The 13671-nt window shown below is 41.4% G+C and overlaps 1 protein-coding gene across 1 annotated transcript in view; it reads left to right on the top strand.

The window, feature by feature from the left end:
* CSMD3 (CUB and Sushi multiple domains 3) overlaps nucleotides 1–13671 on the top strand; it is a 332707-nt gene that overhangs the window by 138861 nt on the left and 180175 nt on the right. Inside the window, exon 9 of the mRNA XM_019552043.1 lies at nucleotides 2492–2616. Coding sequence (XP_019407588.1) covers nucleotides 2492–2616 — 125 coding nt within the window. The remainder of the gene's footprint in view (nucleotides 1–2491; nucleotides 2617–13671) is intronic.

The raw sequence follows: 13671 nt of genomic DNA, 5'->3' as shown, positions 1-13671 counted from the left end.
CTGTTTAGCCTTCACAAGAGAAGGCTGAGGGGGGACCTGGTGACTGTCTATAAACTCACTAGGGGGGACCAGAAGGGTTTAGGGGAGACACTGTTTCCCCTAGCACCCCCCGGTATGACAAGGAACAGTGGACACAGATTATTAGAGAGTAGGTTTAGATTAGACATCCACAAGAACTACTTCACAGTTAGGGCAGCTAGGAGCTGGAACCAGCTTCCTAGGGAAGTGGTGCTGGCTCCTACCCTGGGGATCTTTAAGAAGAGGCTTGATGACTACCCAGCTGGACTCATTTGAGTGCAGTCTTTTCTCCCGCTCAGGTGGAGGCTTGGACTTGTAGATCTACAAGGTCCCTTCCGACCCGACTTCTATGATTCTATGATATGATTCTATGAACACCAACCACTAATTTTTTGGGAAGGGTTGTTGTTCTTTTTATAATTTAGTATATTGGAAACAAATTCATTTGGAGGGAGGCGAACCTGATAAATAAATGTAACCCACCTTTAAATGCATGGGAAAAGTAAAATGGAAAACAAGCATCAGGTACTTCAGATTGATTTTGAAACTACCGTGCTGTTAGCTGGTGTGGTTTTATTTAGATTAAAAGCAAGAAGTTTATTTTCTTCAAAAAAAATTCTTGGGGAAGATAGAGAAAGAGAAATCACTTAATATCATTTTGTTAACCAAACATTGTATGTAATAGTTACACAGTTTTTTACTGGTGGTATTTTGGAAATAACTCCCATAAATTACAATGTAAATCTTAAACAACAGCAAGATGAATGATACCGCTTCAAGGCCATTGCTTTTATAAATGGCAGTTTAATTAGCAGGACTTTTATCTACTTTGACTTGGGACAGTTATATTTGCTGTCTTTTTTCTAGATTATGAGCAATTGTAAAGTATAATTACTTTGATTTTTAGAGACAGTAATTTCAATTGATGAGACTTATTCTAGTAACCAACAACAGAATGTTATTGATCTTATTGACATCTTTGGTAGGTAAAAAAGGAAATTATTTGACTACAGGCACTTGAACTGAGAAAGGTTTATGGGTCAAAAGTATTAATTACTCCTAATGTGCAGACATCACCATGCCAATAAAGGTCATGAAATATGTATGAGTTGAAAATTGCACTGAACTAAGTCCACTTAATAATTGAAGCACTAGACATGACCATATTAAATTGCCCTAACTCTCTAGTAAATGTCTGAATGTTTCCCTACAGATAGCAGACATCAATCATTCTATCTGCTCATGCTTATACAAGTAATTATTTAAACACTTTGACACCAACCTTTAGTTTATCCATGTAGTCTCCAACAAATTCTATCAATTATATGTAGTACAAAATATAGCTACAGTATTCATTACTGAGATAAGTTGTATTCTTTCATGTATTTGCTAAATTTTCTTCCTATTTCTATCTAATGAAATCAGCTCAAGGATTTGATAATGTTGCCCAGGAATGATGGATTGTCTTTTAATGGTACTGATAAAACATCCCATGAATCTTTTTTAAGCTGTTAAAATAACAACATAAAAATTGTATCTAGATGAAGATATAATATTCTTTATATTTAGTTGTTAGAATATCCAGTGACTCAGACAAGATTCTCATTCATTTCGAGTGGGCACATCTACATATTCATTAATACATTGTAGTTAATGCACATTAAGTTTAGTACTTCTATAACTAAGTACTAAATCAATGTACAGTAGCTCCAGCACATGGCTTTTTAGTGTTGCTAACTGCTTAATAACCTAATATTACTGCACCTAATATTACTGTGCAGTAGCACATTAGCATGGTTTTTGCTCTGCACGCTGTTGCACAGTAGAATTAGGCTACTGCACAGTTAGCGTCTCGTGTAGATGTGCCCACTATGTTTTACTTTGTTTGGAGTATCATTAGTCTTTGGGTGTAGGTTGTATGGGTGCAATCTTGCTCACACGTTTCTTTGCTAATACAAGTAACTTCATAGATTTAATGGGATCATTCACTGAGGAAGGAGGATAGTTTGAGGGTTAATAGCCTCTAGCATTAGAATTAAATTAATTTAGTAACATACACTAATTAAAATTAGGCATTTTTTGGCTAAGAGCTTTTCTTTGATAGCTGTTTCAAATTCTTTTCTATTATTTTATTTTTGTGAGATTAAAATGACACCCTCAAAGTTCTTTCACTTTGTTAACGTTCAAGTGTACAACTCTTAAGTGAACAGGATTTTGTCAGGTAGAAAAGTTTCCTAATTTTTAATTTTTTTTTTGTTTTTGTTCTTTTCTAATAATTTAAAAAGAGGATTTGAAATATAAGCAAGGGTTTTATTTTCCTGAGGCTAACATGAATTTTTAAATATAGCATCACTTTACAGAAGTTAGCAGCTCCTCTATGCTTATCATTGTGTTAGCTTTTATTACATCTTTTCTCATTTTTGAAGCAGTGCTCTGTCAAATTCCTTTTCTTGCCTCATGCATTTCCTTTCAGTGCCCTGTGGTGGAATTTTAACTAAGCGCAAAGGGACCATTCTATCTCCTGGTTACCCGGAGCCTTATGACAACAATCTGAATTGTGTATGGAAGATCACAGTGCCAGAAGGAGCTGGGATTCAAGTAAGAATACAAGTAATTTTCGTGCTATTGTGTTTGAAGTTGATCTTTGCAAAGGTGAAAACATAAAAAGACAATTATTCATAAAAGTTTTACCAGATGATTAATAGCTGCCTAGTTTTGCTTTGACATCCTTTCATGGTTGGGAGATGGTGAATATTGCAGCCTATGACATAGATAGTTTGCAGTGTCTCATGTGACTGAATAGCCAGGTCTGAGATTTGCATGATCTGTGGTAGTGGTTACAAACGTATGTCATGGTTGGGTGGTTCGGGAGCTGCTTGCTTCCTACAGGCTGTTTTCTCTTCAAGCTGTTGGAGCTAATTTCTGTCATGGACTTTGATGTCCTGGTGGCAATAGATGTAACAACAGAATCAATAGCTGCCACAACAGAATTTATTGCACAGGTCTTTTTTACTACAGAGATTCAAGAAATCTGAAATTATCATAAAAAAATTAATTGCCAGAGACATTAATTGGAAACATATTATTTCACTACAGCAAAAGTTTTTTTTGTTTTAAAAAGTGACTTTCTGTTTGTAAAGGACAAAAATTAACCAGTTGACTTTTGAAAGTGAGTTATGCATTTTTTTTAAAATTTGTATGTTTGAGAAAACTAATTATTCACTCCTCTAGTAATATAATATAGGCCTGAAACAAAACCCATTAATCTGCCTGAAAAGACTTATTTCCTTCAAGAAACCTTGAATCAGGCCCAGCATGAAAGAAAGACTAAAATGCTTTCAATAAGAATAAATAATTTCCCATTAAATGTTAGAATGCTTTAAAAGTTCTGGTAAAATCCTAAGAAAACAGAGAGCCTTGCAGATCTACTAAGATTTCCAGGTAGCATTTGAAAAAAAAAAATCGAAAAAGACTTGGTAAACAAGGGCATAGACAGATAAATATATATCCTATTAAAATTTGCATTGGTTTTATATGCTGAGATATATGCCACAGGGATCAGGAACAAACAGTTACACACTTAATACAGCTATCCTAAAGCAGCTCACACAGTAGATGGCTACTGCTGTTTCTGAGCATTAAATGTGGGGGGAGTGGGGAAGCAAATATGGCTGTTTTAGGAAGCAGACAGCTGAAGTCTAGACCCATGTAACTTAAATAGATGGCATTTTTTACACCATTGTTATCCCAGTTACTCCAGTGTAAAAGTTTCATCTACCCATCTGGAACCAAAGTGTGTTGTTTTATTTTAGCTTTAAAAAATTCCTAATAAAATAAAAAAGAAAGCAAAATAAGTAGCTGTATTTTCCATGAAAAGTGGTTAAAAGCAAAACAGCTAAATGATTAACACTAAACTAAGAATGTTTGTTGGATATTCTTTTTCTTGAATCATAGATAAAATTCCGAAATTGGAAAATTTGCTAATGACACCTCATTACAGTAGGTTAATCAAGAAAATGCATAAGTATAAGGAGCTCTAGAGGGGCCTAAGAAATAAAATTAGCCAAAAGCCTGGAAGACTGAATTCAGCTTTGAAAAGTTCTATGTAATGTATGTGGAAAGGAACAATTTAAATTTATAAGCAATGGATTATAACTTGTTTTTAATCTCAGGAAGATAAAATGAGGGATTAATTTTGGACAGGTTAATAAAATTGCCTTTCCAATGCATGGAGCTGAAAGTTAGTAAGGCCTTTTATTTTTTTTAAGTAAGGGGTAGAAAATAGCATGATTTCTATAAATCACTTCTACGTGATTATCTTGAATATTATATTCTATTTAGTTTAAGATATCTCAGAAATACTTAGTGAAAACAGAAATTCTAAATTAGAACAACAAAAATCATTGCAATACAGACCAGGTTCACCAAAAGAATATGCATAACTTTTCCAAAAGTACCTGCATCTCAGTTTTTAAAGGTATTAGAATTTGTTTCTAATATTTCTAAATATTAGGTATTTAGGAATCTAAGTCACATTCAGAAAGGACTCAGGCTTTTTCATCATTTAAATCTAAATCCAAATAGGTATTACAGAACCCTACAAAGGACTTAATCAGAACTTAAGTACGTAAGCATGTAGACAGACATGATACTAAAATAAGTCTTAAATTATGTTGGTGTACACTGTTTAGTGATAATTGTTACATCCATCTTCTCCGGTATCTTATAACTAGGGCTAAGCATCAGTAGCTTTAAAAATGTCTTGTTTAGCTGAGACTTTGAGCAGTTTTGCTGACCTACACCAACATAGGAATGGACAGGAGTAAAAGTTAAAGTTAAATCAAAACAGCTGCTGCATGCTTCTATATGGCACGTCTACCTATCCCCTTTCATGATTTTTAACTTACATCTCATAAAAATGCACCATGCCCCAGCTTCTATCATTGAGGTTGAGCAAAACCATGATCTAGTCTAATTTGTAGTCTGGTGATTAATATGCTGTCTTAAGTGGGAGACATTGGTTTGTGTCCCCCTGAGGCTGCAGAAGCCTAGAACTCAGGTAAGTGTTCGGACCACTAACAATTGTGAAAAAGGTGGGTGGCAGTGCTACTACCATTAGTCGTGTTCAAGATTGAATGTTGGGTATTATTCTTCCTGTTGCTGTCATTGTTAAATGTGCTCATTCAGGTGGGTGCCTCTCCCTGAGGCATCTTAGATGTCATGATGATGGGAGGACTTCTCCTGTACTCTTTAGTTAGAAGCCAAAGTTCTGAGAAGGCAGTCAGACTTTAGACACAACCCAGTACCCAGTATTTTCTACTCTCTAGCTATAGACAACTTTCTGTTCAACACTCAGATATTCTAGGTCAAACTGGGTGTGTCTACACATTCATTAATGTGCTTTTACTTCTGAGCTTGAAATTCAGTACTGTAGTGTGAAATACTAACTAAATGTGCATTAGGCTGCCCTAATGCACAGTAGCAAAAATACGCTTTTTTTTTAGTGATGCTTAATGCACAGTAGCCTAATTTTACTTTGCATTAGTGTATTAGCGTGGTTTTTGCCGTGATGCTCTAATGTGCAGTAAAATAGGCTACTGCACACTAAAGTGCACATGTAGATGCACCCACTTAGAAGGTACCTAGTACTGACCATTCAGTCATTATAAGAATAAAAATAGCATCAGTAGTGCATTAGCAAATGGTTGAATCACCATCTGCTTTCCCAGAAACATATTCTTGGTGTAAGGCCGTTTGAATCACTTTACTTAATTGGAGCCCTGCCCACTCACCTCCTTTCCAATGTAGCCATCAGAGGTATGAGGTAGTGAAGAAACCTTCTCAGTATCCCAAGCTGCCATTTGATCATGGTGGAAATTCAGGTCTTAAGCAGAGTAACAAGACCCCTCCAAGATAGCCTCTAACAACACTTCGAGGCTGCTGTTTATGGACTGAACAGGTGATTTACTTCCTCAGTGGCTCAGCACTCTGCTGCTTCATTGTTGCTCATTCATTCATTCCTCAGTGAAAGGTAGATTATTCCAGTGGAATATTAGAATCATAGGAAAGTAGGGCAAAAAAGAACTTCACAAGGTCAGCGAGACGAGCCCCATGCTCAAAGCAGAAACTTCCCTGACTAGAAACCATCCCAGTCAAGAGACTAACTTGCTCCTAAAAAAAATCCGGGAAAAATATTCTACAGTTTCTCTAGGTAGCCTTTTCCAATGCTTGACAACCTGCAGTCAGAAAGTTGCTTCTAATTTCCAGCTTAAATTTCTTCTACTCAGGTTTAAGGCCATTGCTCCTAGTCCTGTTCCCCAGTCGTAGAAAAGAAATTATCTCCATCCACTTTATAATCAGCGTTCAGGTATCTGAGGACTGTTGCCAATCCATCCCTCCCCACAAATCATCTATTCTTCCAAGCTTTCTTCATAAGTTGCGCTGTTGGAGTAGAATTTTCTATTCCTCATGGGTGGAAGTGGGCCAGGGAGGTTATACGGCTTGCACCACAGCACACTTGTCAAACTAAAGATCAAGCAAGTTTTATTGGCTACACACACACACACACACACACACACACACACACGCGCGCGCGCGCGCAAAAGCAACAATGCTACAATGCGTTAACGTGAATCTGACCACCCTGCAACAATGTTGGGTGGAGTTTAACAACAGTTCTCAATCAGCTGACCATACTGAGGTGAGGCTCCCAGGTTCCCATGTTTGCATTGATCATCCAATTTTTCTTGGGATGCAGTCTAGCTGAGAGACAACTTTGTTGTTCTTTGCTGTTTCTTTTATGACTTGTTGTGACATCATTGTTGCTATCTTATTTCATTTTTCTTAGCAGTTCTTTCTAAGCACTATTTACTGTATTTACAGTGGCAGTCACCAGCTGGACACCACAAACTTGTTGCTCTTAATTCCCCAAGGTTGGTTCTTTGTTGTTATCCTTTTACTAGGACTTCTTAGTCTGACCTTTTCCCTTATCTGCTATTTGTTTGTTTTGCTAAGTCTCCAAGTCTAAGTGCAAGCTATCTAAGCCAATCTGGCATTCATCCAGAGTACTTATGTCAAGTAGCCGCAATTATTCTGTATCTTTCTCTCTACAGTGCTGCCCAGGGCACTAATCATTTTTGTCACTTCCCACTGGACTCTTTCTAATATATCAACATCTTTCTTGAAATGTGAAGCCAAAAGCTTTACATCATCAGTGCTGAATAAAACAGAAGAATAATTTCCCTTGATTTTCAAGAGACACTTATATTAATATTACCCAGCTATTTTCTTTATTTGCAACAATAGCATGCTGTTGGCTTCTATTCAGTTTATGATGCAGTGTAACTCCCCAGGTCCTTTTCTGGAGTACTGCAACTTAGTCAAACATTCTCTGCCCTCCATTTGTGCATGTGATTATTTTTCCCAAGTGTAGGGCTTTACACTTGTCCTTGTTGAATTTCATCTTATTGATTTTGGTACTATTTCTCTAGTCTATCAAGGTCATCCTAGACCTACCCTTCTAAATGTTTACAACTCTGATCAGCTTGGTGTCATCCACAAATTGCCTAAATATACACTCAGTCCCAACATAGAGTTTATTAATAATGATTCTAAACAGTACTGGATCTAGAGAAACCCTACTTAATTCCTCCTTTAATCTAAACATTGAACCATTGTGGCTATTTATTTTGCATGATAAGCCAACCAGTTACATGTGCATATTAATGACCTTTCATCTAGTCTGTATTTCTTTAACTTATTACTAAGAATGTTGTGGGAGACAGTGAGTTTTGTGAAAAGTACTATAAAATACCTTTTCTCTACATATTTGTTTACAACCCATTAGTGGTTGCATTAAGCCCTTAAACGAGAGAGTTTTATATATACATGCATATATACATGCCGCACACACTAAAAAAATCTAATCCAAATTATTTAAACACTAGCTGAAACCTACAAAACATTTGCAATTAAATGTTTATTGCAAAAGTATTTTTTTAAATAAAGGATTTTTAGTTATCCTTTGACTGAATACTTTAATGGAATCAAAACTTCTCACCCTCAAAAAGGCTAATAAAGCTGTTCATGTGTAAACAGAGTCTTAGGAAGCAATGGAGCCCTCACAGCCTATTATTATTATAGATAGTGAAGGTAATCTTATAGATATAAATAATCTTTCTTTGAATCAGTATTACATCAGTATGACTGTCTAAGAATAGTATTTTCTTACTCAAAATAAATCTCACCTCTTCAAAGGTTACTCTCAGCTAAGGGGCTCACTATATATTATATTTCTTCCACAATTAACTTGTTAATCATGGCATAAATGACATGGGTGCTATACACTCAATTTTAGCTGCCGTAACATGGTAAACCAGCCATAAATATGTTTCATATGTAGTATAGAATAATTTTATGGCTGGTTTGTATTGTACTTTAAATTGAACATGTGGCATGTCCACACATCAGGCCTCTTAAGGGCTTGGCACTGGCCCAGGGTAACCCTGGTCTCAAACTAGCTGGGGTGGGAATTGCAGGCTTTTGGCCATGAACTCCGCATGCCCCCAGGGGCCGAGGGGGCATGGCGACTGCCCGCAGGTAGTGTTGTTGGCTGCACAGCCATGGCAGCAGTGAGCTCCTGCAGGCAGCCAAGCTACTTCCTTCAGGTAGTGTCAACAGCGGGGAAGAGGGAGGTGGTGAGCGCCAGCAGTGTCGGCGGCAGCGTCAGTGGCACTTTTCATAGGGGGTCACCACCCATCTCAGCCGGTGCGTGTGCATCCCCTGCACATTGCCAATGCTCTCTGCAGGGGATATTGAAGTGTTTCCCCTACTGGGGGCTTTAAACCTCACACCAGGGAGCTCCAGTAGGACTGCAGGATGCAGGGGAGCAGAGGCTTCCTCCAATGGGAATGAAAGGCGGTGAGAGCCAGGTCTGATAGTCAAATGACTGCCATCCTGAACAGCCCCAGGTGAACCTAATCTGACTGTCTGTGGTTGGGGCCAGTAATCAGCTGATTGTCCCCCCTAGCCTCATGACAGTTCCAAGCCATGCTGGGCTGTAGGCACCTGACTTTCAATTTGCCAGTGCATGGAGGACCTAGAATCATAGTCCCTAGCTTCTGCATTAGCAAGTTGAAAGAGTGCAGTTGGGATCTGATCCCTGATTCCATAATAGAACTGTCTGCCATGCATGTGTGGCATGCCAAGAAACATGATTACTGGGACTGGGGATCAGATCCCATGGAACTTTCCCCAAAACATGTGCTGCAGTCATAGAATCATAGGGCTGGAAGGGACCCCAAAGGATCATCAGGTCCAGCCCTCTGCATGAGCAGGAAAAGAGAGAGAGAGAGAACTGAGTTGCATTCAGTTTTTACAGTATTGATTTCTGAATAAGCTCCAATCACTTACATTTGTGCAAATGTACTGAAGAAAAGCAGTTGCCAAGGCATACCTCAGGGCATAATTAGATCTATAGAACCTTATTGATGGCTATCATGCATAACAAGTAGAGAATCAGGCTTGATGCACTGAATCCTGGTTAGTTTGAAGGTCTGGCAGTGAGAAACAAAGTTAAGAAGTAAAAAAATCTAGTGAATCAAGCTATGTATTGCATAAAATGCAGCAAACATAAAAACCCATCTTAATATGTTTACTGAGCCATTTGTCAGACTGGAATTTCACTTTAAATAATGGTGTGCATGAGCTGAGACTTTATTTAAAATGAATTTCACTAGGTTGTTTTGTCTTACTGTTGTTTAAAAAATTAGCAAATTAGAAACTGCACCTATAAAAAATATATATTCTGTGTAAGTTGGCAGAATTTGGCTAATTTGCTGATCAGCCACTTAACCTGAAAATGCAAATATAGGTACTTATGAAGTATTTTCTAGCAAATATTTATATGTGTGTGTCTTTATGCGTACACTCTCTCCAGAACTTATATGAAACAAGAAGGCTTTGACCTTTTTTTCTTTATCCAAAGTAATAAAAATCTACTGTCACTGAACCTTACAGGAACAGAGCATTATATATTGTCAGTACGTATAGTTTTGTAAAATAGTGCAGAATTTTCACTTCAGATTCCTCCATTCCAGAGTCCTCTGTAAATCCTGTCTAGCTGATCTCTTAGTTGCCTAGATAGAGACTGCATTAAAAAAAAAAAAAATTCTAACAAAGGCTTGCTATCAAGGTTTGGGTAATTTGATATTGTCATGCAAAGTGTTCTTTTTACTAATCTGTCCTGCACATTAACCGATGATGCCAGAATACCCATAATGATAGCAATTATGGAATTGGATTCTGAAAGGGTGCACCCTACCTTCAAATAGAATTGAATACACTCATCCAGCACATACCTGGATGTTCCAGATGCTATTTGCTTTGTATTAAGATAGAGCTAATCAAGAAGAAAGATTTAAAAAGTCTAGCAGTGTATGAATGGACTCCTGGCTTTCAGCACCAATTCTGAAACCATGTCAGACTCAGGTTCTTGGTGGGCACACTGTTGATTGATATTCAGCTTATAGCCCACTGTAACCCCAAGACTTTCTCTGCAGTGCTGAAGCTTAGCCAGTCATTTCCCAGTCTGTATTTGTACATGCAATTATTCCATTCCAAGTGCAGGACTTTGTACTTGTCCTTGTTGAATCTCATCTAATTGGACACCATTTTTCAGTCTATCTAATCATTCTTATCCTATCCCTTTCCTTCACACTGTTTGCACCTTGACACAACTTGGTATCACCTGTAAATTTGCTACGCATGCATTCAGTCCCATTATATCCGAATCTTTAATGTGGATGTTGAATACTTTTTGATATCTTCTCCACACTAAACATTGGGCCATTGGTAGCTACTGACTGAGCAGGATGATCCAGTCAGTTATGTATTCACCTTACAGTACTTTTGTCTAGTCTGTATTTCCTTAGTTTAATCTCTGTTTCCTTAATTTGTTAATGAGAATGTTCTGGGAGACTGTGTCAAAATCATTCCCTATCCAAACAACCTGTCACCTTGTCCCGGGAAGTGAGGTAATGTGGGGTACTCACCTGCAGCTTGGGACGGAGCCCACGGGGAGCAGGGAGAGGAACCCGCGCAGCTCGTGAGCCGCCTCTATGTACAGCTGCAGCCGGCTGTTGATGTCAGTGTCAGACGCTGGCCAGCAAAAATAAAAATGGCAGCTGCTGCTGCGGAGGGAGCGGATGGCCCGGAGGCAAAGCTGCAGCTGATGCCGGTAGCAGAGGGAGCCCCAAGGGAGGACCCTGAGGAGACAGCAATCTGGTGGCAAAGTTGGCCAGGGAGAGTAGCCCCCATCAAAGACCCCGCCGTACACCCGAGGAGTGAATTGGCTGGCTGAGGGAAAGAGGATTGGAGGCAGCCTCTAAAGCACAGCAAGACCCAGGTGGAGTGCCAGGATGGTGGGGCGCTGAGGACGGCATGCCGGGAGGTGAAAGCCCGGGGGTGGCCTGGATGGGGGGTTATAATCAGGGCAGGGTCACCGCCAGGACCAAGGAGGGAAAGCGAAGGATCAGCACGAGCCCTGGGGCAACAGCCAGAGTGTAGAGGCCCCTTTCTCCTCGTTAAGGGTCCAGGGACAAGGAATAGGTGGAAGGTTGGTGGAGGTGCACTGGGTTTTGTTTTTGTTGCTGTTGGATTACCCCGAGCTGGGGGGGCTGAGTTCGATAAGGGCACCCTGGTGTTCAGGTCATAGGGAAGCCCACTGGGAGGGGCAATAGTGGGAAACGTTCCCCACAGGACGGGAGCGAGGAGTGAAGCGCTGCAGGAGTGTGCACAGCCTCCCGCCATAGACTTTAGAACGCAGAGTGGTGGGCGAGATCTGCGAGGAAAGCCACAAGATAACAACTAGACGGCCCACCAAAGGTGGCGTGAGGCTGGGGTGTAGGGGTGGTGGAGCCCCGTGAGCAACCATCGGGCCTGACCCGGGTGACCAAGGGACCCACTAACTAACCCTGCCCATTGAGGAGCACCAAGACGTGGCAGACGAGAACAGGGTTGGACGTGGGAGGAAAGAGCTACCCTGACGACAAACCAGCCCGGAAGAAGTGGAACATCTGCCAAGAGACCAGAGCTGCCAGAGAGCAACTAGTGGAAGCCCAGCGGTCGTGCACCTTATCATAGATGGAAATCAGCTTAATATGGAATGATTTGCTCAAGAGCAAATCATGCTCTCCCCTGAATGATAGCAATGGATGGATGAACAGATGGATAGCTTCATGCCCCACAGGAACAAGTTGCTACCACTACTCATTGCTTTTCCTTGGCAGTAATGCTTGCACTTCTCCCTTTCTAGAAAAGCATAGCTTGTCCTCCCCTACCACTTCTCATGTCATGCCAAGTCAGCATACTTGTTCTACAACTTGACAAACACAGGTCCTGCAGGAAAGTGCTGTCCGTTGCTAGAGATGACAAACTGACAGCTTCCACCTTCTAGTGTACCTGTTCATCTGTGTCTTCTAATGACTTCTCTGGCTGTCCCTTTTCCATGATGCTGGAGATGTCTTTGTGCATTGAGTCAACAAGGTCCTCATACTCATGGATGCTTCTGAACCTTTCCACCTCCTCCTTCCCCTTATCTAATTTCTCAGGGAATCACCAGGAGATGCTTCCTACACTAAAAATGTTCCTTCTACTGGCTGTCCCACATAAGGATATCCAATCCTTCAGGTAAGCCAGGGGTGGGCAAAATATGGCCTGTAGGCCAGATGTGTTCTGCAAAGCCATTCCATCCAGCCCCTAAACATTTTTCAAAATTAATATTTCTCTGTCTTTGGTTCCTGTCAAAAATGACATGAACCAGGGGCAGTAGGACCCAGGGGAAGCCCGGTGAGCTCCCGCAACAGCAGACCCCCCCCAGCCCCGCCCCCCCCAGCCAGAAGCCCCAGTTTGTGGCTTGGGACCATGTGGTTGCCCCATGCTGGAACCTCAGGTAAGTGGGGGGAGAGCAGGAAAGGAGCTGGTGCAGAGCACAGTGGGGAAATGCAGCCCCTCACCCACCCCATACCCAGCGCTCCCTGCTGCAGCCACTCACAGCCCACACAGGGCTGTCTTGAGTAGGCACGGGCATCCCCAGGTGGTCTGCAAGTGGCTGCAGCACGGGGCACTGGCCGTGGGGTTGGTGAGGGGCCATTTTTCCCCCTCGCACTCAGCACCAGTTTGTAACCTGCCCCACTGCCAGCCTGGGCCCCACACAGCTCCGGGCTCACCCTTGGGGCTGCGCACGGTGGCAGCAGCTGTGGCCCCTCTGCTTGCCTCACCTGGCAGGATTGGCTGCTGCTGCCCACCTGGAGTCCATTTGCTGGGCATCCCAAAGGCAGCAGTGGCAAATGCTGGCTGGTGCAGCAAGTGGCAGGGCCACAGCTGCTGCTGCCATGTGCTACCCTGATGGGTGAGGCCAGAGCTGGCATGGGGCCCAGGCTGGCAGTGGGGCTGGTTACAAGCTGGTACTGAACACTGGATGGGGGGGAAGCAACCCCTCACCTGCCCCATGGCCAGCACCCCACACTGCAGCCGCTCACAGCCCACATGGGGCTGCCTGTGCCTGATCAAAATAAAATAAGGGCAGGGGGTACATGGCAGGATGCCCTGCTTGTTCCTCTTGCCCCCAGCCCTGCTGCCCTATGCCCCCCCACC

Source organism: Crocodylus porosus, unplaced genomic scaffold (assembly GCF_001723895.1).
Source record: "Crocodylus porosus isolate Cpor-Errol unplaced genomic scaffold, CroPor_comp1, whole genome shotgun sequence".
Taxonomy (NCBI): Eukaryota; Metazoa; Chordata; order Crocodylia; family Crocodylidae; genus Crocodylus; species Crocodylus porosus.
The sequence above is the reverse complement of the archived record's forward strand: the minus strand, read 5'-3'. Positions and strand labels throughout refer to the sequence as shown.